The sequence below is a fragment of the Macaca mulatta genome, chromosome 16, assembly GCF_049350105.2.
Source record: "Macaca mulatta isolate MMU2019108-1 chromosome 16, T2T-MMU8v2.0, whole genome shotgun sequence".
NCBI lineage: Eukaryota > Metazoa > Chordata > Mammalia > Primates > Cercopithecidae > Macaca > Macaca mulatta.
This window is the reverse complement of record NC_133421.1, coordinates 48,067,738-48,094,147: the sequence shown is the minus strand read 5'-3', so window position 1 is coordinate 48,094,147 and position 26,410 is coordinate 48,067,738. Positions and strand designations below refer to the sequence as shown.

The 26,410-nt window shown below is 41.5% G+C and overlaps 1 protein-coding gene and 1 pseudogene across 5 annotated transcripts in view; one reads left to right on the top strand and one right to left on the bottom strand.

Annotated features, from left to right (window-relative positions):
• Positions 1–26,410, top strand: part of USP32 (ubiquitin specific peptidase 32) — a 220,997-nt gene that overhangs the window by 23,281 nt on the left and 171,306 nt on the right. For all 5 annotated transcript variants that reach the window (XM_077970812.1, XM_015120007.3, XM_077970811.1 and 2 more), the window contains exon 2: positions 25,848–25,975. In XM_077970812.1, coding sequence (XP_077826938.1) covers positions 25,848–25,975 — 128 coding nt within the window. The remainder of the gene's footprint in view (positions 1–25,847; positions 25,976–26,410) is intronic.
• Positions 18,067–18,599, bottom strand: LOC106994077 (large ribosomal subunit protein eL21 pseudogene; annotated as a pseudogene).

Sequence of the window (26,410 nt, the reverse complement as noted above, 5' to 3'; positions counted from 1 at the left end):
CTTCTGAAGTTTTACATTTTTACTCTTACATATATCTGAAAAACAATTCTAACTTATGACTTCATATTTCTAGTATTTAACTTTTTAAAATTCACCCTAAATTTATCTTGGAGTGTAGTAAAAATTTAGGATCTTTTTTGCTTTTTTTTAGGTAGGCGTCTTGCTATGTTGCTTAGGGTGTCTTGAACATCTGGGTTCAAGTGATCCTCCCACCTCAGCCTCCCAAGTAGCTGGGATTACAAGCAGACATCACCACGCCTGGTTTAAAAAATATCTTTTAAAAAATGATTTGTATATGCGTAATAACTCCTTTTCTGCCTCATACGTTTTGTTTTAATTTTCTGCATGTTGTCTTGCATCAGAAACTTGCATTTTCTCAGAGAAACTTGGACTGCATCGTATGAAGTCCAGACTTTTGTTTGTTTTGGTTTGGTTGTTTAGGAAATGTTTGTATACTTTTGCTTATATGTATTAAAACTTAATAATGTTGCCATTTCGAGGTTGTGTATAGAACCATGTATGATTCTTAAGAAATTGCTGACAACTGTGAAGTGCTTACTATGTGCAGTTAAAACATAAGCCCCTAGACTTACTTTATGTTTACTTTTTTTTGATGGGTAGATTTAATTCTTAGTTTTAATAGTTTTTGTGTGTATGTGGGGTTTTTTTGGTAATGTTTTTGGTTTTTCACTAGGACCTCAGTTTAAACATATTTTCCCTTTGTTTCCCACCCCCCACCCCAACCTCAGTGGCCCTTTAACTAGTAGCCTTGTTTTGTTTGAAGCAGGGTCTTCTGTTGAAAAGATTTTCCTCTAGTAGAGAAGCTCTTTTAAATGTTTATATCGGGATTTCTTACTAACTATAACAATAGAACACTTTTCCCTGTTGACATCTATGAAAAAATATTTACTACAGAGTGAAATAAAAAGCAATCTAATGCATATTTAATTCTATTGGGTTAAAAATTACGCTAAAATAAACAGGAAGCATTATACTATCCAGTACTGTTGTACAATGTGAAATGCTTCAATGTCTCTAAATACTGTATTTATCTTGCAGCAGGAAGGATGGAATTGTATGAAACAGGGTGAAGTTGATTAGGTGGAATTTTAAGTTTTTTTGTTTTGTTGTTGTGCTGGTTAGCTTATATGGCTCTTTGAGGGACAGGAGTCCCTTGGTGTCTGTGGGGGATTGGTTCTAGGACCCCTTGCAGTTACCGAAATCCAAGGATGCTCATGTTTCTTATATAAAATAGTGTAGTATTTGCATGTAACCTAAGCAGAGCCTCCTGTTATCTCTAGATTACTTACAATGCCTAATACAGTGTAAATGCTGTGTAAATGGCTGTTACACTGTATTGTTTAGGGAATGATGACAAGAAAAAAAAAAAGACCTGTATGTGTTTGGTTCAGAGGTAGCCTCCATTATTTTTTGGCATATTTTGTTTTTGTTTTGTTTTAGACAGGTTCTCACTCTGTTGCCCAGGCTGGAGTACAGTGGGGCCATCTCAGTTCACTGCAACCTCTGCCTCCCAGGTTCAAGTGATTTTCATGCCCCAGCCTCCCAAGTAGCTACAAGTATAGGCATGTGCCACCATACCTGGCTCATTTTTGTATTTTTGGTAGAGATGGGGTTTTACCATGGCGGCCAGGCTGGTCTTGAACTCCTGATCTCAAGTGATCCACCCACCTCAGCCTGCCAAAGTGGCTGGGATTATAGGTTTGAGCCTCCATGCCCGCTCTGAATATTTTCTTTCTTTTGATTTTGTGAGACAGGTTCTGTTGCCCAGCTAGAGTGCAGTGGCATGATTAGGACTCACTGCAGCCTCAACCTCCTGGGCGCAAGTGATCCTCCCACGTCAGCCCTCCAGTAGCTGGGACTACAAGCATGAGCCACCATGCCCTGCCAATTGTTTTTGAATTTTAGTAGAGACGAGGTCTTATTATTTTGCCTCAGCTGGTCTTGAACTCGTGAGCTCAAGCAACCCTCCTGCCTTGGCCTCCCAAAGTAGTAGGGTTACAGCTTGAGCAAACACTCCCGACCTCTGAATATTTTGTATCCTCAGTTGGTTGAATCTCTGGGTATGGAACCCATGAATATAAAGGGGTAACTGTATGTGAGATTCTTTTCAAAAGTGGGTTTAGGCCGGGCGCGGTGGCTCACACCTCTAATCCCAGCACTTTGGGAAGCCGAGCGGGGTGGATCACAAGGTCAGGAGATGGAGACCATCCTGGCTAAAATGGTAAAACCGTGTCTCTACTAAAACTACAAAAACAAAATTAGCCGGGTGTGGTGGCGGGCGCCTGTTGTCCCAGCTACTCAGGAGGCCGAGGGGAGAATGGGAGAATCTGGGAGGCGGAGCTTGCAGTGAGCCGAAATCGCACCATGGCACTCCAGCCTAGGTGACAGAGCAAGACTCCGTCTCCAAAAAAAAAAAAAAAAAAAAGTGGGCTTAAAAATCTTTGTATACTCTAATAATATAATAGCAGTGTGTCTCTGTTTCTTCGAGAAAAGCAGCATGAAAAAAAAAACTTTTTTTTGAGATGTTGTCTCGCTGTGTTTCCCAGGATGGTCTCAAGCTCTTGGGTTCAAGTGATCCTCCTGCCTCAGCCTCCTGAGTATCTAGGATTACAGGTCTGCATCATTACACGTGGTTCATTTTAGTTCTAAATGTCATCCAAGAACTATTACCATTAAAAAATGGGGGGCTGGGCACAGTGGCTCACACCTATAACCCTAGCACTTTGGGAGGCTGAGGCGGGCAGATTACCTGAGGTTGGAAGTTCGAGACCAGCCTGACCAACATGGAGAAACTCCGTCTCTACTGTGGCTCACGCCTATAATCCCAGCACTTTGAGAGGCCAAGGCAGGTAGATCACGAGGTCAGGAGTTCAAGACCAACCTGGCCAACATAGTGAGACCCCATCTCTACTAAAAATACAAAAATTAGCTGGGCGTGGTGGCATGTGCCTGTAATCCCAGCTACTTGGGAGGCCAAGTCAGGTGAATCTCCTGAACCTGGGAGATGGAGGTTGCAGTGAGCTGACATGGCGCCATTGCACTCCAGACTGGGCAACAAGAGCAAAACTCCATCTCAAAAAAAAAAAAAAAGGAACAAGATCCTCTCTCTAAATAAAAAATTAACTGAAAAACCCCACATAACCCTCCAAATGGATTAATTTCTCATGTCAGTTTGGAGTTGACACTTTGCAGAAGTTTGTATTCAAGGCCAAACTCTTTGGTAGATTTTTTTTTTTTTTTTTTTTTTTTTGAGGCGGAATCTTGCTTTGTTGCCCAGGCTGGAGTGCAGTGGCGTGATCTCGGCTCACTGCAAGCTCCGCTTCCCAGGTTCACTCCATTGTCCTGCCTCAACCTCCCAAGTAGCTGGGACTACAGGTGCCTGCCACCACGCCCGGCTAATTTTTTGTGTTTTCAGTAGAGACAGGGTTTCACCATGTTGGCCAGGATGGTCTCGATCTCTGGACCTCGTTATCTGCCTGCCTCGGCCTCCCAAAGTACTGGGATTACAGGCGTGAGTCACCGCGCCCGGCCACTCTGGTAGATTTATTCTGGTTTTTCTCTTACATATTTGTTCTGTGGCATTATTTTTGGTATTTTAATAAAATTACATACAAAATTTTATTTATAAAAATGATTTATCATAATGAATTCTTTTAATAATTACTTTGTTTTCTGACAACTTCATAACTATTACCGTGAAGTTACAATATAGACTAATGAAAAAAGTAATAAAAGTTTTGTACTTAACTAGGACAAGAGTTCCTTGGGGAAATATTGAGTGAATGATTACAGGGAAGGTAATTCTTTAGTTACAGATTAATTGCCTTGAAAGTTAAATTCAACTTTAAAACATGGTCATTTTTATTTTATTTTATTTATTTATTTATTTTTGAGATGGAGTCTCGCTCTGTCACCTAGGCTGATTGCAGTGGCCTGATCTCGGTTCACTGCACCCTTCACCTCCTGGGTTCAAGCGATTATCCTACCTCAGCCTCCTGAGTAGCTGGGATTACAGGCACGTGCCACCACACCTGGCTAATTTTTATATTTTTTCAGTAGATACGAGTTTTCACCACGTTGGCCAGGCTGGTCTCGGACTCCTAACCTCATGATCCACCCGCCTTGGCCTCTCAAAGTACTGGAATTACAGGCATGAGCCACTGCGCCTGGCTAAAACATGGTCATTTTTAAAGAAATAAGCTTGTTTATGAAATTAGATTAACTGAATAGAGCTTAGTTGATAATGAAGACTGGAAAATAATGAACATTTTCTTCATTTAAACAAAACTTTCACTTGTTGAAATAACGTGATTTCTTAACTAAAAGGTATGAGGAATTAACTTTCAACTTGAATATTACGGGTTTAGATAGTACTAGTAGTAATGTATAAGATCTGATCTTTTTGTAATCATTTGATGAAGATGTAAATCTATGATGTTATTTGTGGCTTTCTTTACAAATATAAAATTTGAGTCTAAAATACAAGGTTTGATTTGTACACAGAAGATGAATCTCATTAGAGGATTAGATTTTTGTTTCTTCACAAACATATTAGTGAACAATGGAATTTATGGAAAGAGGAAATTTAGGATAAATTATGTTGGCCTTTATTATGTTGTAAAAGACTGCTCATAAAAGTGAAATAGAATGGACATAGTAAATGATTGTACATTCATGAATATTAAATATGATTGGCTTGGGCCGGGTGTGGTGGCTCACGCCCGTAATCCCAGCACTTTGGGAGGCAAGGTAGGCAGATCACTTGAGGCTAGGAGTTTGAGACCAGTCTGGCCAACATGGTGACACCCTGTCTCTACTAAAAGTGTAAAAATTAGCCAGGCATGGTAGTGCACACCTATCCGAGCTACTCGGGAGGCTGAGGCACGAAAATCGCTTGAACTTGGGAGGCAGAGTTTGCGGTGAGCGGACATCGCGCCACTGTACTCCAGCCTGGGTGATGGAGTGAGCTTCTGTCTCAAACAGACAACCCCCCCAAAACCAAATAAATAAATATGATTGGCTTAGCAGTTGCTATATGATCTGAGTGTGTGTTCCCTTACACCACGAAATTCATATGTTGAAACCTAATTTCCAGTGTTATTGTATTAAGAAGCGGGGCTTTCAGGAATGATTACTTCATGAGGGCTCTGCCGTCATGAATGGGATTAGTGCCCTTCTAAAGAGGCCTAAGAGAACTTGCTTTGTCCCACCATGTGAGGACACAGAAGGTGCCATTTATGAAGAAAAGGCTTTCACCAGACACTGAATCTACTGGTACTTTGATCTTGGACTTCTCAGCTTCCAGAGCTGTGAGCAGTAAATTTCTGTGGTTTATAAATTATCCAATCTGAGACATTTTGTTATAGCAGCGTGAACAGATTAAGCATGTTTTGGGGGAATAACAGTGAAAGAGAATCATCACTAGTTCCTTTAGGGAACCTGAAAACGTGTAACCTTGTGTGTAAGGTGCCCCCCACCACTTCCTTCTTTTTCCCTCCCTTCCTCCTCCCTTCCTTCTCCCAAAAACAAAAGAACCAACACAGAGTTGATAAATTATAAGAATTTTATGAAATTATACCTATTCAGATATAGTGACTCACGTGTATAATCCCAGCACTTTGGGAGGCTGAGGTGGGAGGATTGCTTGAGCCCAGGTGTTTGACACTAGCCTGGGCAACATAGGGAGACTCCATCTCCACCAAAAAACCCCTCAAAAAAACCCAAAAAATTAGCTGGGCATGGCAGCATGGACCTGTGGTCCCAGCTACTAAGCAGGGTGAGAGTGGGAAGTCAAGCCTACAGTGCACCACTGTACTCCAGCCTTGGCAACAGAGTGAGACCCTGTCTCAAAAAAAAATTTTTTTTTGAGATGGAGTCTCGCTGTGTCACCCAGGCTGGAGTGCAGTGGCACAATCTCGGTTCACTGCAACCTCCACCTCCCGGGTTCAAGCAGTTCTTCTGCCTCAGCCTCCTGAGTAGTTGGGACTACAGGCGCATGCCGCCATGCCCAGCTAGTTTTTTGTATTTTAGTAGAGACGGGGTTTCATCGTGTTGCCTAGGCTGATCGCAAACTCCTGAGCTCAGGCAATCCGCCTGCCTCAGCGTCCCAAAGTGCTGGGATTACAGGCATGAGCCACTGCACCTGGCCTCAAAAAAATTTTTTTTTAATTTAAAAAATGTAATACTATTTTTAAAAATAGAGATGGGGTCTCACTTTGTTGCCCAGGCTGGTCTTGAACTCTTGGTCTCATGTGATCTTCCCTCCTTAGTCTCCCAAATGTTAGGATTATAGACCTGAGCCACTGTGCCTGGCTGAAAATTCTTTTTAAAGAGTAAAATACTGGATTAGATGTGACTTTTATTATTAATCTTATTTTGTTTAATGAGTTAAAGACAATCAGTTATTACAATTTGGTTAGATTTGTAAAGGAAATTGGGCTGTTAGCTATCTTTTGACTAAGGTGGTTTTTTTTTTTCTTTCCTGGGGGAAAGAAGGATACTTGGAAACATTTTTTAATGTAGTTGAACTGATGAGTGCCCCATTTTTGATAGCTTCAGAAGTTTATGAACCAGGAGAATGATAAATTGTATATTTGATTTGAGAAACTGCTGGAAGCAAATGAATAAACTAGAATATTTGTCATCAACATATGTTAAATAGTCATTTTGTTATATTATGGAAACGAAAAAAACTAATGAATACTTAAGGACAATTCTCTCCATGATATGTTTAAAACTCTCCTGCAGCGTTTAAATGTACAACAGATTTCCTGTGATGATAAACTAAGTGATATCTTTTTAAATTTATGTTCTGTTCTTATGGGCAGTTTTCAAAGACACATTCCTCCTCAGAAATTAATTGAAATTGTTAATTTTATAGTGGCATATTTTACATGTTTCAGAATGGGAGCATTCATTCTTAGTAGAGGAAAACCCATCCAACTTGCATATTTCTCCATTTGTCCTCTAAAGTTTATAAATTGTTACTGGTTGATTCACGGACAAAGTAGCTTTGTTGTACAACATACAGATTTCATTTTATATTTTTCTTCACATTTTTATGCTTGTTAATAAGAACTTTCTGATAGAAAAGAGCAGAATTTTCTCAGACTACAATTTTTTTAGTGTGATGAATTCAAGCTCGGGGATGCTGGGGGAACAGAAGTAGTGGCAGATGGGGCAACCTGATGCTTTGCAAAGATGGGGTGGTTCATTTTGATTACAGACACTGGCAGTCTGTGAAGTAAAGATATGGAGCCACAATCCATTCTACAGGCTGTACTAACCATGTGTATTGTGGTAAAGCCAATAACAACTTTGTATGGACATAGTAGAAGGGAAGAGTGGATCCACTTTTAGTTTCCAGGCACACACCCACATATGGTAATACTGTTAACACTATATCTTTGTGTTAACATTGAGCATTGAGGCCAAATGGCATATATATATATATATATATATATCTCCATACTGCTTTCTACTTTAAATTACAGATGATCTGCTTGGGAATAGAAATTAGGATATAATAGCAGGGTGCCAGATTTATACCTTCTGAATGACAGGATAAGTGGATATTTATTTTTCTTCATTGTTTAAACAGCTACCCTTAGCTATACAGGATAGATTCTTTTATAATTTTTAAAAAGTTGAATTGTAGAAACTATATAAGCAGTAGTGAACAGGAGGCTAGGAAAAGCACAATTGTGGGAATGTAAATTGGTAGAGCCACTTGGAAGGAAGTTTGGCAATATGTATTAAACCAAAAAAATGGGAATGACCCAAGTGCTCACTGGAGAAGCACTCTCTATATGTATCTAAGGAGGCATGTATATGATTTTTCATGAAAAGTGTGTGAAGGAAAAAAATGGGTAACAGCCTAAATATGAACAGTAAGTGAATACCTGTATATTACTAATGTTATATAATGAAATACTATATAGCACATAAGGAATGAACTAAATCTATATGTAGTAAGTTGCATTATAACGTATCATATGCTAACCACTGTTTCTGTGGGGGTACATCTTATAATAGCATGAAAAAAGATCTGAAAGGAGACAAACCAAACTGATTATCTCTTGGGGAAGACTGAATGGGTATGGGAGGGATCAGGACTGAAGGGAGGAAGTAAGTAGGATTTTATGGTACTGGTATCTTTAGCTTTATATATACAGGGTTTTTGTTGTTGTTGTTTGTTTGTTTTGAGGCAATGTTGCTCTGTTGCCCAGGCTGGAGTGCAGTGGCATGTTCTCAGCTCACTTCAACCTCCACCTCTCAGGTTCAAACAATTTTCCTGCCTCAGTCTCCCCTGTAGATGGAGTTACAGGCATGTGCCAACACATCTGGCTAATTTTTGTATTTTCAGTAGAGATGGGGTTTCGCCATGTTGGCCAGGCTGGTCTCAAACTCCTGACCTCAAGCCATCTGCCTGCCTCAGCCTCCCAAAGTGCTGGGATTATAGGTGTGAGCCACCACGGCCGGCCTACTTTATGTATACTGTTTGAATTTAGAAGAAGAATGCATTCACTTACTGCTTGTGTAATGAAAAACTAATTTAAAAAATTAATCCCAGCACAACCACATTTTTTTCACATTATCATCTACTTCTGTATATATTTTGTATAGTTTTTTTTTTTTTTTTTTGAGATGGAGTCATGTGATCTCAGCTCACTGCAGCCTCTGCCTCCCTGCAACCTCCGCCTCCAGGCTCAAGCGATTCTCCTGCCTCAGCCTCCCAAGTAACTGGGACTACAGGCACATGCCACCATGCCTGGCTACCTTTTGTATTTTTAGTAGATGCGGGGTTTCTCCATGTTTGCCAGGCTGGTCTTGAACTCCTGACCTCAGGTGATCCACCTCAGCCTCCCAAAGTGCTGGGATTACAGGTGTGAGCCACTGCACCCGGCCTAATTTTTATATTTTTAGTAGAGACAGGGTTTTGCCATGTTGGCCAGGCTGGTGTCAAAACTCCTGACCTCAAGTCAGGAGGCCACCTTGCTTCCCAAATGCTGGGTTTACAGGTGTGAGCCACTGTACCTGGCGAGTTTTAAGAATCTTTGTCTTACAGGGCTGGGCGTGGTGGCTCACGCTTGTAATCCCAGCACTTTAGGAGGCTGAGGCAGGCAGATCACAAGGTCAGGAGATTGAGACCATCCTGGCTAACACGGTGAAACCCTGTTTCTACTAAAAATACAAAAACATTGGCTGGGCATGGTGGCAGGCGCCTGTAGTCCCAGCTACTCTGGAGGCTGAGGCAGGAGAATGGTGTGAACCTGGGAGGTGGAGCTCGCAGCGAGCCGAGATTGCACCACTGCACTCCAGCCTGGGCAACAAAGCAAGACTCCGTCTCAAAAAAAAAAAAAAAAAAAAGAAAGAAAAAAAAGAATCTTTGTCTTACAAACATTTTCATGTTTCTATGAACTCTTCATTTATCTATTATTTTCAGAGACAAGGTCTTGTTCTGCATGGAGTGCTGGAGTACAGTGGTTCAATCATAGGTCACTGCAGTCTCCAATCCTGGACTGAAGTGATCCTCCCACCTCAGCCTCCTGAGTAGCTGGGACTACAGGTGCACACCACCATGCTAATATTTTTATTTTTTGTAGAGACAGGGACTCCCTGTGTGGCTCAGGCTGGTCTCAAACTCCTGGGCTCAAGTGATCCTCTCATCTCATCCTCCCAAAGTTCTGGAATTACAGGCTTGAGCCACTGTGTCCTGCTTGAAAAAACATTTTTTCTGAGTTCTTACTGTGCGTCAGAAGTTGTTCTAGATGCTGAGGTTCAGTAATAAGCATAAGGCCTTGGACAGGAGAAGAGATAGCACATTCATTTGATCATTTAAAAAATACTGTCTTTATCCAAAAATATCAATAATATTTAAGGTTCTTTGCTGGGTGTTGGGGATACATATAAATAAGGCAGTTTCTCTGTTCTTAAAGAGCAGAGGGAGATATACAATTCAATAAACAAATTCCATATAAGCTGTGTTATTTTAAAGTTGAGAATTTGATATTGAATAAGTGATTATAAGGAAAATTATTTTATAGGAGGGACATCTAACTTTAGGTGGTGGGGCATGGAAGCAATTAGAATAGGCTTCCAAAAAATAAAGGAGGGACATTAAGCCAAGCCTTGAAAGATGTTGGATTGTTGTTCAGAGTATGATAGGAGCTCACAGGCAGAGGACACTGCAAGGACAGTAGCAGTGAACATAATGTGGTTAGGGAATGATAAGTAGTTTGCAACAGCTAGAACTTCTCGTATGTCTCTACCTTCTGGTTCTAAGGTTTGCATTTTTAATTTTTATCAGTTTATTGTGTGTTAAAACATTTTAAATCTTTTTGGCCAGAGATTCTCAATCTTGTCAAGTGACATCCCTCTGGGCCCTGTAACCATAGACTAAGCTATATTTTCTTAGTTGTCAGTGGTGCCCCATGATGTAATATCAAAACCTTATGAAGCACTGTCATTCTCAATATCTGGTCTCATCTAGTTTCTCAAAATTACATCTGTGATAAACTCCTTCTGTAAGAATAATGCTCATTTTTAAATCTCATTTTTAGATGTTAGAAACTTACTTGGCCTTCTGTTTTCCTAGTGGTCTTTTATCTTGATGCACAGAGGATTATTACCTTTATTTTTATTTTTATTTTTTTTGAGACAGAGCCTTGCTCTGTTACCCAGGCTGTAGTGCAGTGGCGTGATCTTGGCTCACTGCAACCTCCACCTCCTGGGTTCAATGAATCTCCCACCTCAGCCTAGCAAGTAGCTGGGACTACGGGTACCCGCCACCACACCTGGTTAATTTTTGTATTTTTGGTAGAGATGAAATTTTACCATGTTGGCCAGGCTGGCCTCGAACTCCTGACCTCAAGTGATCCACCCACCTCAGCCTCCCAAAGTGCTGGGATTACAAGTGTGAGGTACTGTGCCCAGCCTGGATTGTGTTCAAAAGTTTATCTGGAATTTAAAACTTATTTTCCCATAGAAATAATGTTTTAAGTGATGATTAGGTTCATAGGGTGGTGGCTTACAGAAAAGTAAGTCATAGTATAGCTGAAATACTCTATATTTGCAATAAAAAAGTAGTAGAAACAATACTATGGGAATGCTAGATGAAGCAGATAATTAAATGGAAAAAGTCATTTAAAAATGTATCTAGGACTGGGTGTGTTGGCTCACACCTGTAATCCCAGCGCTTTGGGAGTTGGAGGTGGGTAGATCACCAGCGATCAGGAGTTTGAGACCAGCCTGACCCACATGGTAAAACCCCGTCTCTACTAAAAATTTAAAATTAGCTGGGCGTGGTGGCACATGCCTGTAATCCCAGCTACTTGGGATGCTGAGGCAGGAGAACCACTTGAACCTGGTAGGCGGAGGTTGCAGTGAACTGAGATCGCACCATTGCACTCCAGCCTGGGCAACAAGAGTGAAACTCCGTCCCAAAAAAAAAAAAATCTAAATGCTAAGGCTTGAGAATATGAATAATCTTCACTGCTAGGTCATCCAGCCCTTTCCAGAGATTAATTCAGCTTCAGCCTGAGAGTGTTTAATGATGTTAACTACTATTAATCACTTGGAAAGATAAAGGTACCCTTAGGAAATTTTTGTCCTTTTGTATAAGGAATTGGGAATTGTCAGTAAGAGATGTATGATTATGCATATAATGTATATATATATATCATATACATTTATATATATATTTATTTTTTAGTGTTTTTTTTTTTTTTTTGAGATGGAGTCCCACTCTGTCACCCAGGCTGGAGTGCAGTGGCACCATCTTGGCTCACTGTAAGCTCCACCTCCTGGGTTCGCCATTCTCCTGCCTCAGCCTCCCAAGTAGCTGGGATTACAGGTGCCCGCCACCACGCCCAACTAATTTTTTGTATTTTTAGTAGAGGCAGGGTTTCACCATGTTAGCCAGGATGGTCTCCATCTCCTGACCTCGTGATCCACCCACCTCGGCCTCTCAAAGTGCTGGGATTACAGGCGTGAGCTACCGCACCCGGCCTATTTTTTAGTTTTTAAGAGACAAGGTCTTGCTCTGCTGCCCAGCCTGGAGTGCAGGGGTTCAGTCATAACTCACTGCAGCCTCCAACTCCTGGGCTCAAGCAGTCCTCCTGCCTTGGCTTCCCATGTAGCTGGAACCATAGGTGTGTGTCACCATGCCTGCGTGATTATTATTTTTTTTTGTAGAGATGAGGAGATGAGGTCTCCTTGTGTTGCCCCAGCTGGTCTTGAACTCCTGGTCTCAAGCTGTCCGCCCACCTGGACCACTCAGAGTGCTGAGATTGGAGGTGTGAACCAGTGCCTGGCCTCTTCATTTATTGTTCTTTCTCTTCCTCAGACTGGATAATCAAAATTGACTATCTTCAAGTTTTGTAATTGTTTTATTTTTTTGAGACAAGGTCTTACTGTGTTGCCTCAGCTGGAGTGCAGTGATGCAGTCACAGTTCACTGCAACCTCATACTTCTCAATTCCAGAATTGTTAATTGGTTTCTTTTTATCATTTCCCATCTCATCTCACTATTGATATTCTCCATTTGGTCTCAAGTATGAGACAGTGTTCTCATACTGGAAGTCATTAGGCATGTTTTTTTTTCCTTCTTTGAACTTGTTTATAAATAGTTCATTTAAAGTGTTTACCTAGTAAATCAAATATCTGGACTTGCCTACAGTTTCTACTTAATGCCCTTTTTCCTGTGTATGGGCTTCATTTTCTTGTTTGAATGCTTTGCAATTTTTTGTTGAAAATGAGACATTTTAAGTACTGTAGTGTGGCAGCTCTGGAAATTGGATTTCCTACTTTAAGGTTTGTTACTGCTATTTGTTGTTGTTCCTGCTGTTATTTATTTGCGTAGTGACTTTCTTGGACTGATTTTATAAGTTTGTATTCTTTTTTGTGTGTGCTTATTTAGCTTAGTGGTCAGCTAATGATTGGACAGGGATTTTTAAAAATGCCTTGAACCTATAAGTTCAGCCTTAGTTGAGGGGTTCTATACTACTCAGGTGTGTCTTCAAATGTTGCACAGTCAATTTACAACTCTGCTTTAGCCTTTACTTCCTGCTTCTGTGGAGCTTTAAGGTCAGCCAAAGTGAGAGATACGGGAATTTGGGGGCACATGCACAGCTCTCCATATGCAGGTGGCCTTTTGGATTTCCAGGAATATATCAGAGCCTTTCAAAGCCCTTGAGGACTTGCTGTTTTCCAGGTTTTCCTTTCAAGTTTTTTGGTTAGCCTCTTTTTTTTTTTTTTTTTTTTTTTTTTTTTTTTGAGACGGAGTCTCGCTCTGTCGCCCAGGCTGGAGTGCAGTGGCCGGATCTCAGCTCACTGCAAGCTCCGCCTCCTGGGTTTACGCCATTCTCCTGCCTCAGCCTCCCGAGTAGCTGGGACTACAGGCGCCCGCCACCTCGCCCAGCTAGTTTTTTGTATTTTTTAGTAGAGGCGGGGTTTCACCATGTTAGCCAGGATGGTCTCGATCTTCTGACCTCGTGATCCGCCTGTCTCGGCCTCCCAAAGTGCTGGGATTACAGGCTTGAGCCACCGTGCCCGGCCTATGGTTAGCCTCTTGTTAGCCCCCTCTGGCAATGCTTTCTCAGGCAGCTGTGAAGTTATGTAGTTGCCACTGATTGTTTTTAATGAATGCCTGGGAAAAAGTAGTGAACTCAAAGCCAGATCAAATAAAGACAAATCTTGAGAATGAAACTTTTTAGTGAGCTACCAGATAGGTCAAATATTGACACTTCTTTTGAGAAGCTCTAAACCCATTCTGCCTCCTTCAGTGGCTGCTTGACTGTTGGTTTTTACAGCTTAGGGAGATTTTTGGTTTTCAAAGCTATTGCATAACTGGGGAGAGGGTGATGGGAATAGAACATGTTAAAACACCACAAATATTGCTTTTTTTATTTTTTATTTTTTAACAGAGGTTCAGCCATTATTATTTTTTTTCTTTCTCCTTTTTTTTTTTTTTTTGAGAGAGTGATCTGTCACTCAGCCTGGAGTGCAGTGGCGTGATCATGGCTGACTGCAGCCTTGACCTCCCAGGTGCTAGCGAGCCTCCCACCTAGTCTCCTGAGTAGCTGGGACTACAGGCGTGTGCCACCAATTTTTGTAGTTTTTGTAGAGACAGCGTTTGCCATGTTGCCTAGGCTGGTCTCAAACTCTTGGGCTCAAACAATTCATCTGCTTCAGTCACCCAAAGTGTGAGCCACCACACTCGACTCAGTCATTTTTCTGGAATAAAGCTCTATGGATTATTGCAAGCATTTGGTTGATTTGTAGAGTTCTGAAAAAGTTGGGTTTTGACAGTTTTTGATAGTATTCTTGCTGCTTTTTTTAGAAGAATGGATTTTCAGAGGTCTTTACCATTCCAGCAATCAGCCTCCTTACATATTTTTTTTGGAGGGAAAATTTTTATATCCTAAAATACAAAAGTTATGTGTTCATGCATTTTGATAAGATACAGAAGATTTCTATCACCTATGAAAGTTGACTTGTTCCTCTTTCCAGTAAATCTAGCCCATCCTCAGAGGCAATAACTGTTCTGACCTGTCATCATTGATTAGTTGTTCCTGTTCTAGAACTTGGGGAATCATAGATTATCTGCTCTTTTTTTAATCAGCCTTCTTTTACTTAGTATAATATCTGTGAACATTATCCATGTTGTTACATATATCAGTACTTCTGTTTTTTCCTTTTTTTTTTTTTTTTTTTTTTTTGAGACGGAGTCTCGCTCAGTCGCCCAGGCTGGAGTGCCGTGGCGCGATCTCGGCTCACTGCAAGCTCCGCCTCCCGGGTTCCCGCCATTCTCCTGCCTCAGCCTCCCGAGTAGCCGGGACTACAGGCGCCGCAACCATGCCCAGCTAGTTTTTTGTATTTTTAGTAGAGACGGAGTTTCACCGTGTTAGCCAGGATGGTCTCGATCTCCTGACCTTGTGATCCGCCCACCTCGGCCTCCCAAAGTGCTGGGATTACAGGCGTGAGCCACCGCGCCCGGCTGTTTTTTCTTTTTATGCTGAAAAGTATTCTATAATAAGAATGTATCATACTTTTAAGTTTTTGTTTTTGAGGCAGAACCTCACTATGTTGCCCAGGCTGGAATGCAGTGGCGCTATCTCGGCTCACTGCAACCTCCACCTCCTGGGTTCAAGTGATCCTCCTGCCTCAGTCTCCTGAGTAGCTGGGACTACAGGCATTGCCACTATGCCCAGATAATTTTTGTATTTTTAGTAGAGAGGGGGCAAACTCTGTTGGCCAGGCTGGTTTTGAACTCCTGACCTCAAGTGATCTGCCCATCTTGACCTCCCAAAGTGCTGGGATTACAGGCGTGAGCCACACACCTGGCCTTATATCATACTTTTTTGGATTCATTTGTTCATGGACATTTGGTACAAAGTCACCAGTAGCAAAAAAATTGCTAGTTGTAGGCCCGCTCTTGCCTGAGATGCCCCATCTGGATTTTATCATCTATCTGAAGTGGCTCTGCAGTAGCTCTTTTTAGCAGGGACCCTACCAAAGTGACTTTTGGTGGTAGGTTAATTCACTTCAGATCAGCTGCACCAAGCAGATTTACAAATAGTTGGTTGTGTTTCTTTGCTGCATTATACAGTTTCTTGTCCTAGGTTTGTAAATTCTTAGCCCACTTTGGCAGTGAAAGGCATATTTCCCAATGTTTATTTATCTTTGTGGTTATCCTCTGATTCAGATGTTGTTAAATTTTCCTCTTTGCCTTTGGAACCAAACTGTTAAAACAGCAATTCCTATCCTGTAACAGAAATCTGAATGCATGGTCCTGCCTTGGCTGTCTTAAGAGAAAGAAATAGAGATGAAGAATAGACTTGGTCTTTGCTCTTAAGATACTTAAATATACTTGGAGAGATAAGACAAATATTACCTTTGGAAAAAAGTTATGATATAAAGCAGCATATAATAGGGGAATAGAACACCAGTATTGTGGTTTATTGTGAAATATTTTATACCATCTAATGAGTAATAATAATAAAGTACTGAATTTTAAGAAAAAAGCTTACCTTTACAAAAATGGATTTAATTTCATGCATTTCACACATGCATCTGATTTCTTGACTGGAAGTAAAGAGTATAGTTGCCGCTAGAATTTAGGGAATGCTCATGGTAATGACAACATCCATCCTGTGTCACTGCAGAAAAGGTGAATAACTACTGGTGTAGACAAGGTAACTTCTAAGAGTTTAGAGCATGACAGTGAGCATTGTGCTGCTCTCATGTTTGTTTTGTGCATTGTTAAGTACATAATTTTATTTTCCTTTCATGGACAGTGAGTTCCAATCTCTTCATATGACTTTGTAAAAGCCATTTACATAGATTATCTAAATTATTTTTTATTTTTATTTTTTTTTAGACAGAGTCTCTTTCTGTCACCAGGCTGGAGTGCGGTGGTGCGGTCTCTGCTCACTGCAACCTCTGCCTCCTGGGTTCAAACGATTCTCCTGCCTCAGCCTTCTGAGTGGCTGGGATTACAAGTGTGCACCACCATCCCTGGCTAATTTTTTTTTTTTTTTTTTGAGATGGAGTCTCGCTCTGTCGCCCAGGCTGGAGTGCAGTGGCGCGATCTTGGCTCACTACAAGTTCTGCTTCCGGGGTTCAAGCGATTCTCTTGCCTCAGTCTCCCGAGTAGCTGGGACTACAGGTGCCCGCCACCACGCCCAGCTAATTTTTTTTGTATTTTTACTAGAGATGGGGTTTCACCATGTTGGCCAGGCTGGTCTCGATCTCCTAAACTCAAGTGATCCACTCGCGTCTGCCTCCCAAAGTGCTGAGATTACAGGCGTGAGCCACCGCGCCTGGCCATTTTTGTATTTTTAGTAGAGATGGTGTTTCTCCGTGTTGGCCAAGCTGGTCTTGAACTCCTGGCCTCCAGTGATCCACCTGCTTTGGCCTCCCAAAGTTCTGGGATTACAGGTGTGAGCCACCGTGCCGGCCTCTATCTAAATTAAAATGGAGGAGTTGGTCTATTTACTATTGGTACTATAGAAATGATAGTAGTCAGCTTGGGCTACCATCACAAAATACCAAAGACTGGATGCTTAAACGACAGAAATGTTATTTCCTGTTGGAAATAACGTTTGGTTCCAGCAAGGTTTTGTTTTTGTTGAGGGTTCTCTTCCTGGCTTGCAGAAGATAATCTTTCCTGCTCGCTGCGTCCATATATGCTCTTTCCTCTGTGCCTGTGTTGCGCTTGAGCCCTCTGGTGTCTCTTCTTATATGAACACTAATCTTGCAAGGTCAGGGTCCTATCCTTACAAGCTTATTTAATAATAATTGCTTCCTTACCCCAAATACAGCCACACTGTGTGTTAGGGCTTCAACATATGAATTTGAGGGAAGGACCCATACATTCAGTTCATAAGAGAAATGTAAATACAATGTAATATATTTAAATTCTCCCCTAGACTTATCTTCATCAGTAGCACTGACTATATCTTAGAAACAGGCAGACACCTTGAAATCATCAAAGATCGTTTTTTCTTTCTTGTCCTTTGGTAGCTAATTATTCAGTGAACCCTGTTCAGTTACCTTTATGTCTTGAATCTGCCTTCTTACCTCCCTTTTTACTTTATGCCTTAGGCCTGTAATCCCAGCACTTTGGAGACAGAGGCGGGAGGATCGCTTGAGGCCATGCCTTGGAGTTCTTCTCTTGAGTTCATCTCTTGTGTGAACAAAAGCAGTAACCGCTCAACTGGTCTTTATACGGCCATTCTGACCTTTTCTCAGTCTGTTTATTGCATTGACACCAGTGTGCATGTAAACCTGATTGTTAGTTCTTTGTTTAAAGCCAGGAAAGGATTTTTAACATGGCTTAGAATGTCCTTCCATAAACTTGTACCTGATACCTTTATCAGTTAGGTTTAAGTCTGGATGTATATTAAACAAAATAATAGTTTAAATAAGATATAAGGGTTTATTTTTTTCACACGTAAATCTGGAAGTAGGATATCCAAGGGTCATATGGCAGTTCCATGGTCATCTAGGCTTTTTTCTTTTTTTCAGCCCAGAGGTCTTTTATTTTATTTTTTTTAATCTATTATGCCATGAATTCATAGGGAATAGGTTCCAGCAGCTCAGGCTCCTTCCTATTGGTTCTCACAAAGTGTGCTTCTCTGGGTGGAGCAGGCTGGCGCTTCAGTTGAACCCAGGTACCTTTCTCTTTGGCTTCTTTCTTTTTCTGATCATTTTCCTTCACGCGTTTCAGGAAGCTATCTCGGCTCTTAGAGTGCTTAATGTGCTCAATACGCACATTAATTCTCTTGGCAAGAATCTTGCCCTTGTTTGTTTACAATGCCAACAGCATGCTGGGTAACATGGTAGACTCTTACAGTTTTGCCATGGTAACACTTGTGGGGCATTCCTTTTTGAACAGTACCCATTCCCTTGATGTCTATGATACCACCTTTCTTACAGATTCCCATATATGTGGCCAAAGGAACAACTCCATGTTTTCTAAAAGGCCTAGAGAACATGTATCGGTTGCCTCTCCTCTTTCCCTTTGTGTTCGTCATTTTGGCAAATTACTGGAAGATGGCGGTTCTGGCCGAAAGGCCATCTAGGCTTTTAAAAATCTTTTTGATCTCGCCATCCTTACTGTATGGCTTATAACTTTTGATGTTCACTCAAATATAGATGTGTAAAATGGCTGCTGGAGATGCAGTCATTGTATCTGAGTGCCAGGTGGGAAGAAGAGATAAGGGCAAAAGGATATTTGCCAGCTGTTACCTTTTAAGAAGCCTTCTTGGAGGTCACCCCTAGTCATTTCTACTACATTTCATTGGCCATTTCTAGTTGCAAGGGAAACTGAAAAGTAGAGTCATTTAGCTAAGGACATTACCATCTTGACTAAAGTCAGGGTTCTGTTTTGTCTGCCATTATCATTCTAACCTCATTTCTGGCAACTCTGCTTCTTATACCCTATACTCCATTTATATCATACTACTTGCAATTATTTGATTATCCATGTCACTTTATTCTTTTATATGTGTTTTCCCTGCACAGAATAGCCCTTTGCTTTTTTTTTTTTTTGGCCAGGTGAACCCCTACTCTTTAGGAATCACCACTTCTTAGAAGCCTTTCCTGATTATTCCCTATTTTGCAACTCCATTGAATACCTCTACTTTAATGTTTCCTATCTGGTATTATAGTTATTTTTGTTGTGTGCTATCTTTTCTACTAAATTTTGAAGTATTAGAATATGGAGACTATGTATTACTCATCTTGACTGATATAAGTAGACATTTAATAAATGCCTGACAGCTGGGTGCGGTGGCGCATGCCTGTAATCCCAGCACTTTGGGAGGACGGGAAGGTGGATCACCTGAGGTCAGGAGTTCAAGACCAGCCTGGCCAACATGGTGAAACCCTGCCTCTACTGAAAATACAAAAATTAGCCGGGTGGGTGTATTTTTTGAAAATACAAAAAAAAAATTAGCATCTGTACTTCCAGCTACTCGGGAGGCTGAGGCAGGAGAATTGCTTGAACCTGGGAGACGGAGGTTGCAGTGAGCCGACATCACTCATTCTAGCCTGGGGCAGACAGAGTGAGACTCCATCTCAAAAAAAAAAAAAAAAAGAAAAGAAGAAAAAAAAAAAAAGCCTGGCACAGTAGACATTTAATTAATGCTTGTTGAAAATAATCAGATAAAAGTACAATTTAAAAATAGCTAGGAAGGGCCTGACACAGTAGTGCATGCCTGTAGTCCCAACTACTTGGGCAGCAGAGGTGGGAGGATCACTTGAGCCCAGGAGTTGCTGAAAGGTTGGTGTGAGGGTGATGGGGGTTTGGGTAGGTGGTAGATTGGTGCCTGATTGCCGTGTGCTGCAAGGAACCAGAGAGTCTAACCACTCCTTGTAGACTTTCAACCAATCTCTATTTTTTTTTCACAGCCTCACCTTTTACCCCCCTGACTTTTGTGGTAATTGGTACCATCCATTTCTGAGCCTTTTGGGGCTATGGTCAGGGTAAATTCGTTTGCTTCTTGTTTGAATTTCTCGGCTGCTAGTGCTTAGGTTTTAACTTTCTTGGGTTGGCTTAGGTCAGTGACCACTTCAGATACTTAATGTGCACCAGAAAATTTTGACTGTCTCTTAGGTTCTCATTTCTCTCTTCTCCTATTGTTGTCTTTGTGAGTTTAAAAAAAAATTTCAATAGCTTTTGGGGTACAGGTGGTTTTTCGTTATATGGATGAAGTGTACAGTAGTGAAATCTGAGATTTTTTTTTTTTTTTTTTTTTTGAGACGGAGTCTCGCTCTGTCACCCAGGCTGGAGTGCGGTGGCCGGATCTCAGCTCACTGCAAGCTCCGCCTCCCGGGTTTACGCCATTCTCCTGCCTCAGCCTCCCGAGTAGCTGGGACTATAGGCGCCCGCCACCTCCCCCGGCTAGTTTTTTGTATTTTTTAGTAGAGACGGGGTTTCACCATGTTAGCCAGGATGGTCTCGATCTCCTGACCTCGTGATCCGCCCGTCTCGGCCTCCCAAAGTGCTGGGATTACAGGCGTGAGCCACCGCGCCCGGCCGAAATCTGAGATTTTAATGCACCCATCACCCAAGTAAGGTACATTGTACCCATTATGTAGTTTTTTTTGTTTGTTTGTTTTATTTTTTGTTTTTTTGAGACGGAGTTTCGCTCTTGTTGCCCAGGCTGGAGTGCAATGGCATGATCTCGGCTCATCGCAACCTCCGCCTCCCGTGTTCAAGCAATTCTCCTGCCTCAGCCTCCCGAGTAGCTGGAATTACAGGCATGCACCACCATGCCCGGCTAATTTTTTTGTATTTTTAGTAGAGATGGGGTTTCTCCAAGTTGGTCAGGCTGATCTTGAACTCCCGACCTCAGGTGATCCGCCCACCTCGGCCTCCCAAGGTGCTGGGATTACAGGCGTGAACCACCACGCCCCGTCCCATTATGTAGTTTTTTATCCCTCTGTCCTTGTGAGTTTATATCTTCTTTTATTCTCACTGTAATTTTACTGAGAGAGGGATAGAGGGAGAGAGAGATTTTTAAAAAGTCCCTTTTTCCTTTTCTGAAGCTGCTTTTTCTTTCTAATACGAAGATAACTAATATCATTTCCTTATTTAAAAAATTTACCACACCTGGGCCGGGCACGGTGGCCCATGTGTGTAATCCCAGCACTTTGGGAGGCCTAGGCTGGCAGATCACTTGAGGTCAGGAGTTTCAGACCAGCCTGGCCAACGTGGTGAAACCCCCTCTCTACTAAAAATATAAAATTTACCCAGTGTTATGGTAGGTGCCTGTAATCCCTTCTACTGGGGTAGCTGAGGCAGGAGAATCGCTTGAACCTGGGAGGTGGAGGTTGCAGTGAGCTGAGATCATGCCACTGCACTCCAGCCTGGGCAACAGAGCGAGACTCAGTCTCAACCAAAAAAAAAAAAAAAAAAAAAAAAAAAAAAATTACCACACCTGTAATCCTAGCACTTTGAGAGGCCAAGGCAGGCGGATTGCTTGAGCTCAGGAGTTTGAGACCCCGTCTGGGCAACATGACAGAACCCCATCGCTACTTAAATATTCAAAAAATTATCCACACGTGGCAGTGGGAGCCTGTGGTCCCAGCTACTTAGGAGGCTGAGGCGGGAGGATTGCTGAGCCTGGGAGGCGGAGGTTGCAGTGACTGAGATCATGCCACTGCACTCCAGCCTGGGTGACAGAGTGAGACCCCATCTCAAAAAAAAACAACAACAACAAAGCAACGACAACAACAAAAACCACAGAACAGAAGTTAGGCTTGATTCTGTTATATTTTCTGTCTTGCTTAAATTTTTATTTTCAAAATTTTCAACATTTCACTGTATGGTGAACATTTTAATGTATTTATTTTCAGTAAATATGGATCTATAGGAACATTTCAGTGTCTGATATTCTAAGTGTATACAGTAATTTATTCAATCTGTCCTTTGTTGATGGACATTGTTTGCTTCTTATAAATGCTTTAAAAGCTTATTTATATGTACATTTCCCGACAGTTTAAATGAATAAATTCATTAGTTATCAGATGGCTATATATATATGTATATACTTTGTTGGTTTTTTTTTTGAGACAGAGTCTCACTCTGTCATTGTCCAGGTTGGAGTGTAGTGGGGCTATCTCAGCTCACTGCAACCTGTGCCTCCTCAACTCAAGCAATCCTCCTGCCTCAGCCACCTGAGTAACTGAGTAACCCACCACCTAGGCTGGCTAATTTTTGTATTTTTAGTAGAGGCGGGATTTCACAATGTTGGCCAGACTGGTCTTGAACTCCTGGCCTCAAGGGATGCACTTGCCTCAGTTTCCCAAAGTCCTGTCATTACAGGTGTGAGCTATCATGCCCGGCCACCAGAATATATTTTTAAAAAGCATGTTACCAAGTAGTTCTTCAAATAATCTGTAACTAACAGTATAGGTGATTACCTATACTGTTATATAGGTAATCTGTTAGATTAATATACAATTAATAGATTAATTTTATCATAATATATTCTAATATGTTATTCTAATATTTAATTATATATTATTCTAATGTTATTCTAATAATATATTATTCTAATGTTTAATTTTCTTGTCTCCTTCACTGGAATGTGAGCAACCTAATTTGTTGCTAAAGCCATTAATGAAAATTAGGCATCTTGAAGAAATACGTATTCTGCAGCCGAAGTTACCTCCTTCAATTGCAAATGTTAATATTATAAATCCAATTTTAAATAAAGTACCTAATAGTCATACTTTTCTCTAGCTACTTATTAAACTAGTCGTTCTTATTGTTTTATCATTGCTCTACATGTTGATGAACCATGAACCCTCCCTTCCTACCACAAGCATTTATTGAATTGATTAGCTGTGTGCCAAGCACTCTTTAGTCTTTATCTTTTTTTTTTTTTTTTAAGACAAAGTCTCGCTCTGTCACCCAGGCTGGAGTGCAGTGGCATGATCATGGCCCACTGCAGCCTTGACTTCCCGGGCTCAAGTGATCCTCCCATCTCAGCCTCCTGAGTAGCTATAGGCACGTGCCACCATGCGTGGCTAATTTTTCTGTTTTTGTAGAGACAGGGTCTCACTATGTTGCCTGGGGTGGTCTCTGACTTCTGGCCTCAAGCCATCCTACTGCCTTGGCCTCCCAAAGTGCTATGATTATAGGTATGAGCCACTGCACCCGGCCTAATCTTTATCTTACTGGTCCTTTCGGCCTTAACTTGGTAAGTCCCCTTTTCCTGGCCTTTGGAGCACATACTCTTCTGCTTATCCTTCTTTTCTCCTGACTCTTCCATATCAATTTTCTTCCTCTCTCTTAGTTTTTCCCTCTGTTTCCTTCCTCTTGTAGACACTACAAACACTGGCTTCTTGTAGTTTGGTATGTCTCATTATGCTTCTTCCTCATGGTTTTAATTACTACCTCTATACTGATGACTCCTATCAAACCTCTCTTAAGCTTTATATTTAACATTCTAAAACCCCATTGCATTTTCCAAAGTTTCCCATATTCAGTGTCCTTAAAGTTTATCATCTTTTTTCCTGACTTACCCTTTTTTTTTTTTCTTTTGAGACAGGGTCTCGCTCTGTCGCCCATGCTGGAGTGCAGTGGTCTATCTTGGCTCACTGCAAGCTCCGCCTCCTGGGTTCACGCCATTCTCCTGCCTCAGCCTTCCAAGTGTCTGGGACTACAGGTGCCCACCACCACGCCCAGCTAATCTTTTGTATTTTTAGTAGAGACAGAGTTTCACCGTGTTCGCCAGGATGGTCTCGATCTCCTGACCTCGTGATCCACCTGCCTTGGTCCCCCCAAGTGCTAGGATTACAGGCGTGAGCCACCGCGCCTGGCCTTTCCTGAGCCTCCCAAAGTGCTGGGATTACAGGCGTGAGCCACTGCGCCTGGCCTTTCCTGACTTATTCTTACATTCTCTGTCTACAAAATAACATAATCCTTGAAGTTTCTTAGTACTGGCTGGGCGCGGTGGCTCATGCCTGTAATCCCAGTCAAGGTGGGCAGATCACTTGAGGTCAGGAGCTCAAGACCAGCCTGGCCAACATGGTGAAACTAAAAATACAAAAATTAGCCTGGCGTGGTGGTGAGTGCCTGTAGTCCCAGGTACTTGGGAGGTTGAGGCAGGCAAACTGCTTGAACCTGGGAGACAGAGGTTACAGTGACCTGAGATTGTGCCACTGCACTCCAGCCTGGGCGACAGAGCGAGACTCCATCTCAAAAAAAGAAAAAAAAAGCTTCCCAGTACTGCTTCTACTCTCAGTCTAGCTTCAAGTTCTACTGACCCTCTGGATATTTCCCAAATTTAGCTCCTTTTCTTGTAGTAGCAGGCTGTCGCATCCAGATTTGTTCTGTTCTCTATATTATTGGTAAAGCAAGCTATCTGAATTATATCTAACTGTGTTTTGTTTCTTGGCTGCCTGCAGTTTTTATCTGAGTTGTATCTGACTGTGTCCCTTCCTTATGACAGGACAGAATCTCTGTGACTTGGTCTCACTACCTCTCCAGGTTTATCATTTGCTGCTCTGTGCTTTGTTTATTTTGTTGTAGTAAGATACTTTTATCATACGTTTCTATACTTCATTGTACTTTGAAGCAAACTGTAATTTCTGACCAGCATGTCCCTGTTCATTTTGCTTGGTTTAGCCTTTAAAATTTAATGTAATCCTCTTCATCTGGAAGAATTTGTTTTCTCTAGCGTGGGTCAAAGGTACCATTTCTGTCCCTCTATTGTGATTGTGGTACTGATCATGTAATAGTAAAGGGTGTTTATTTCTTTTTTCTTGTAGATAGAGATTGTTCCGTATAGTGAAAAAAAGTTTTCGATGCATAAAATAATGGCTCAGTAATTTTTTTATTTTTGATAATGAGTATCTAAAAATTTTAGGTTGTTAATATCATCTATTTATTAATTATTTTCTTTGTAAATAATGACAAAATCCAAGCTAACCTTGAGAACTGTTCTCCACATGGATGGAGATGTACTCAAAGAGTACAAATAATGTAATTTTTGTCACAAAGGAGATTAATGTATTGCTACTGAAAACATCAATGCCAGAATCCAATGGCATTTAGCTTACCTGCTAATTTGAAATATTCGTTACTTCTTCTTTGCCCCTGCCTAAAATTTGTATGCGTGTATTAAAGTTTTGTCTTTTGAAAATTGAGGGTTAAGAATTTTGGCTTGGCGTGGTGGCTCATGCCTATAATCCCAGCACTTCTGGAGGACAAGGTGGGAGGATTGCCTGAGCCCAGGAGTTCAAGACCAGCCTGGGCAACATGGCGAGATCCATCTCTTTAAAAAAATATATATGTATATATACTTATTTTCTAAATTAGATGTGAAAATATTAGAATTATGACTAAATGTCATAGAGTTTGTTTTACTTAACGAAAAAAGAAGTGTAATGTTTGCCAAGTTTTCTTTTTTTTTCTTTTTATTTATTTATTTTTTTGAGACAGAGTCTCGCTCTATTGTCCAGGCTGGAGTGCGGTGGCATGGTCTTGGCTCAGTGCAACCTCCGTCTCCCAGGTTCAAGTGATTATCGTGCCTCAGCCTCCCAAGTAGCTGGGATTATAGGCGTGCACCACCACGCCTGGCTAATTTTGTAATTTTTGTAGAGATGGGGTTTCGCCATGTTGACCAGGCTGATCTTGAACTCCTGGCCTTAAGTGATTCACCTCTCTTGGCCTCACAAAGTACTGGGATTATAGGCGTGAGCCACTGTGTCTAGCCTCAATTTTTCTTAGGAACCAGGTTGAAAAAAATTATGAGAGACCTCTTTTCTCTCCTGATTTCTTACCCATCTTCTGTTTCCAAATTGCAGTTACAGATGTAGAGCTAAAACGACTGAAGGATGCCTTCAAGAGGACCTGTGGACTCTCATATTACATGGGCCAGCACTGCTTCATCCGGGAGGTGCTTGGGGATGGAGTGCCTCCAAAAGTTGCTGAGGTAATCGTTTTGTTCTAAGTTTTCCTTTGAGGTAGTTATCCAACAGCCTAAGTTCCTGAGGGGCCTTCTGCTCTTAAAAGATTTGATCTTACCTGTAGTTATTTTTCTTCCTGAGTGGGTAAACAAGGTTTTGTTTTAGATGTCAACATGGCTATGTTCTTAGAGGCCAAATGGGAGTACTACAGAGCTGTAATTCTGTTTCTTTTGTACTTTTGAGCTTTAATAGCCACTGATTATGATCATGGGAACATTTCCATGATTGGCTTCTTATTCTTAAAAAGTTAATCTCTGGCCGGGCGCGGTGGCTCACGCCTGTAATCCCAGCACTTTGGGAGGCCGAGGCGGGCGGATCACAAGGTCAGGAGATCGAGACCACGGTGAAACCCCGTCTCTACTAAAAATACAAAAAAAATGAGCCGGGCGCAGTGGCGGGCG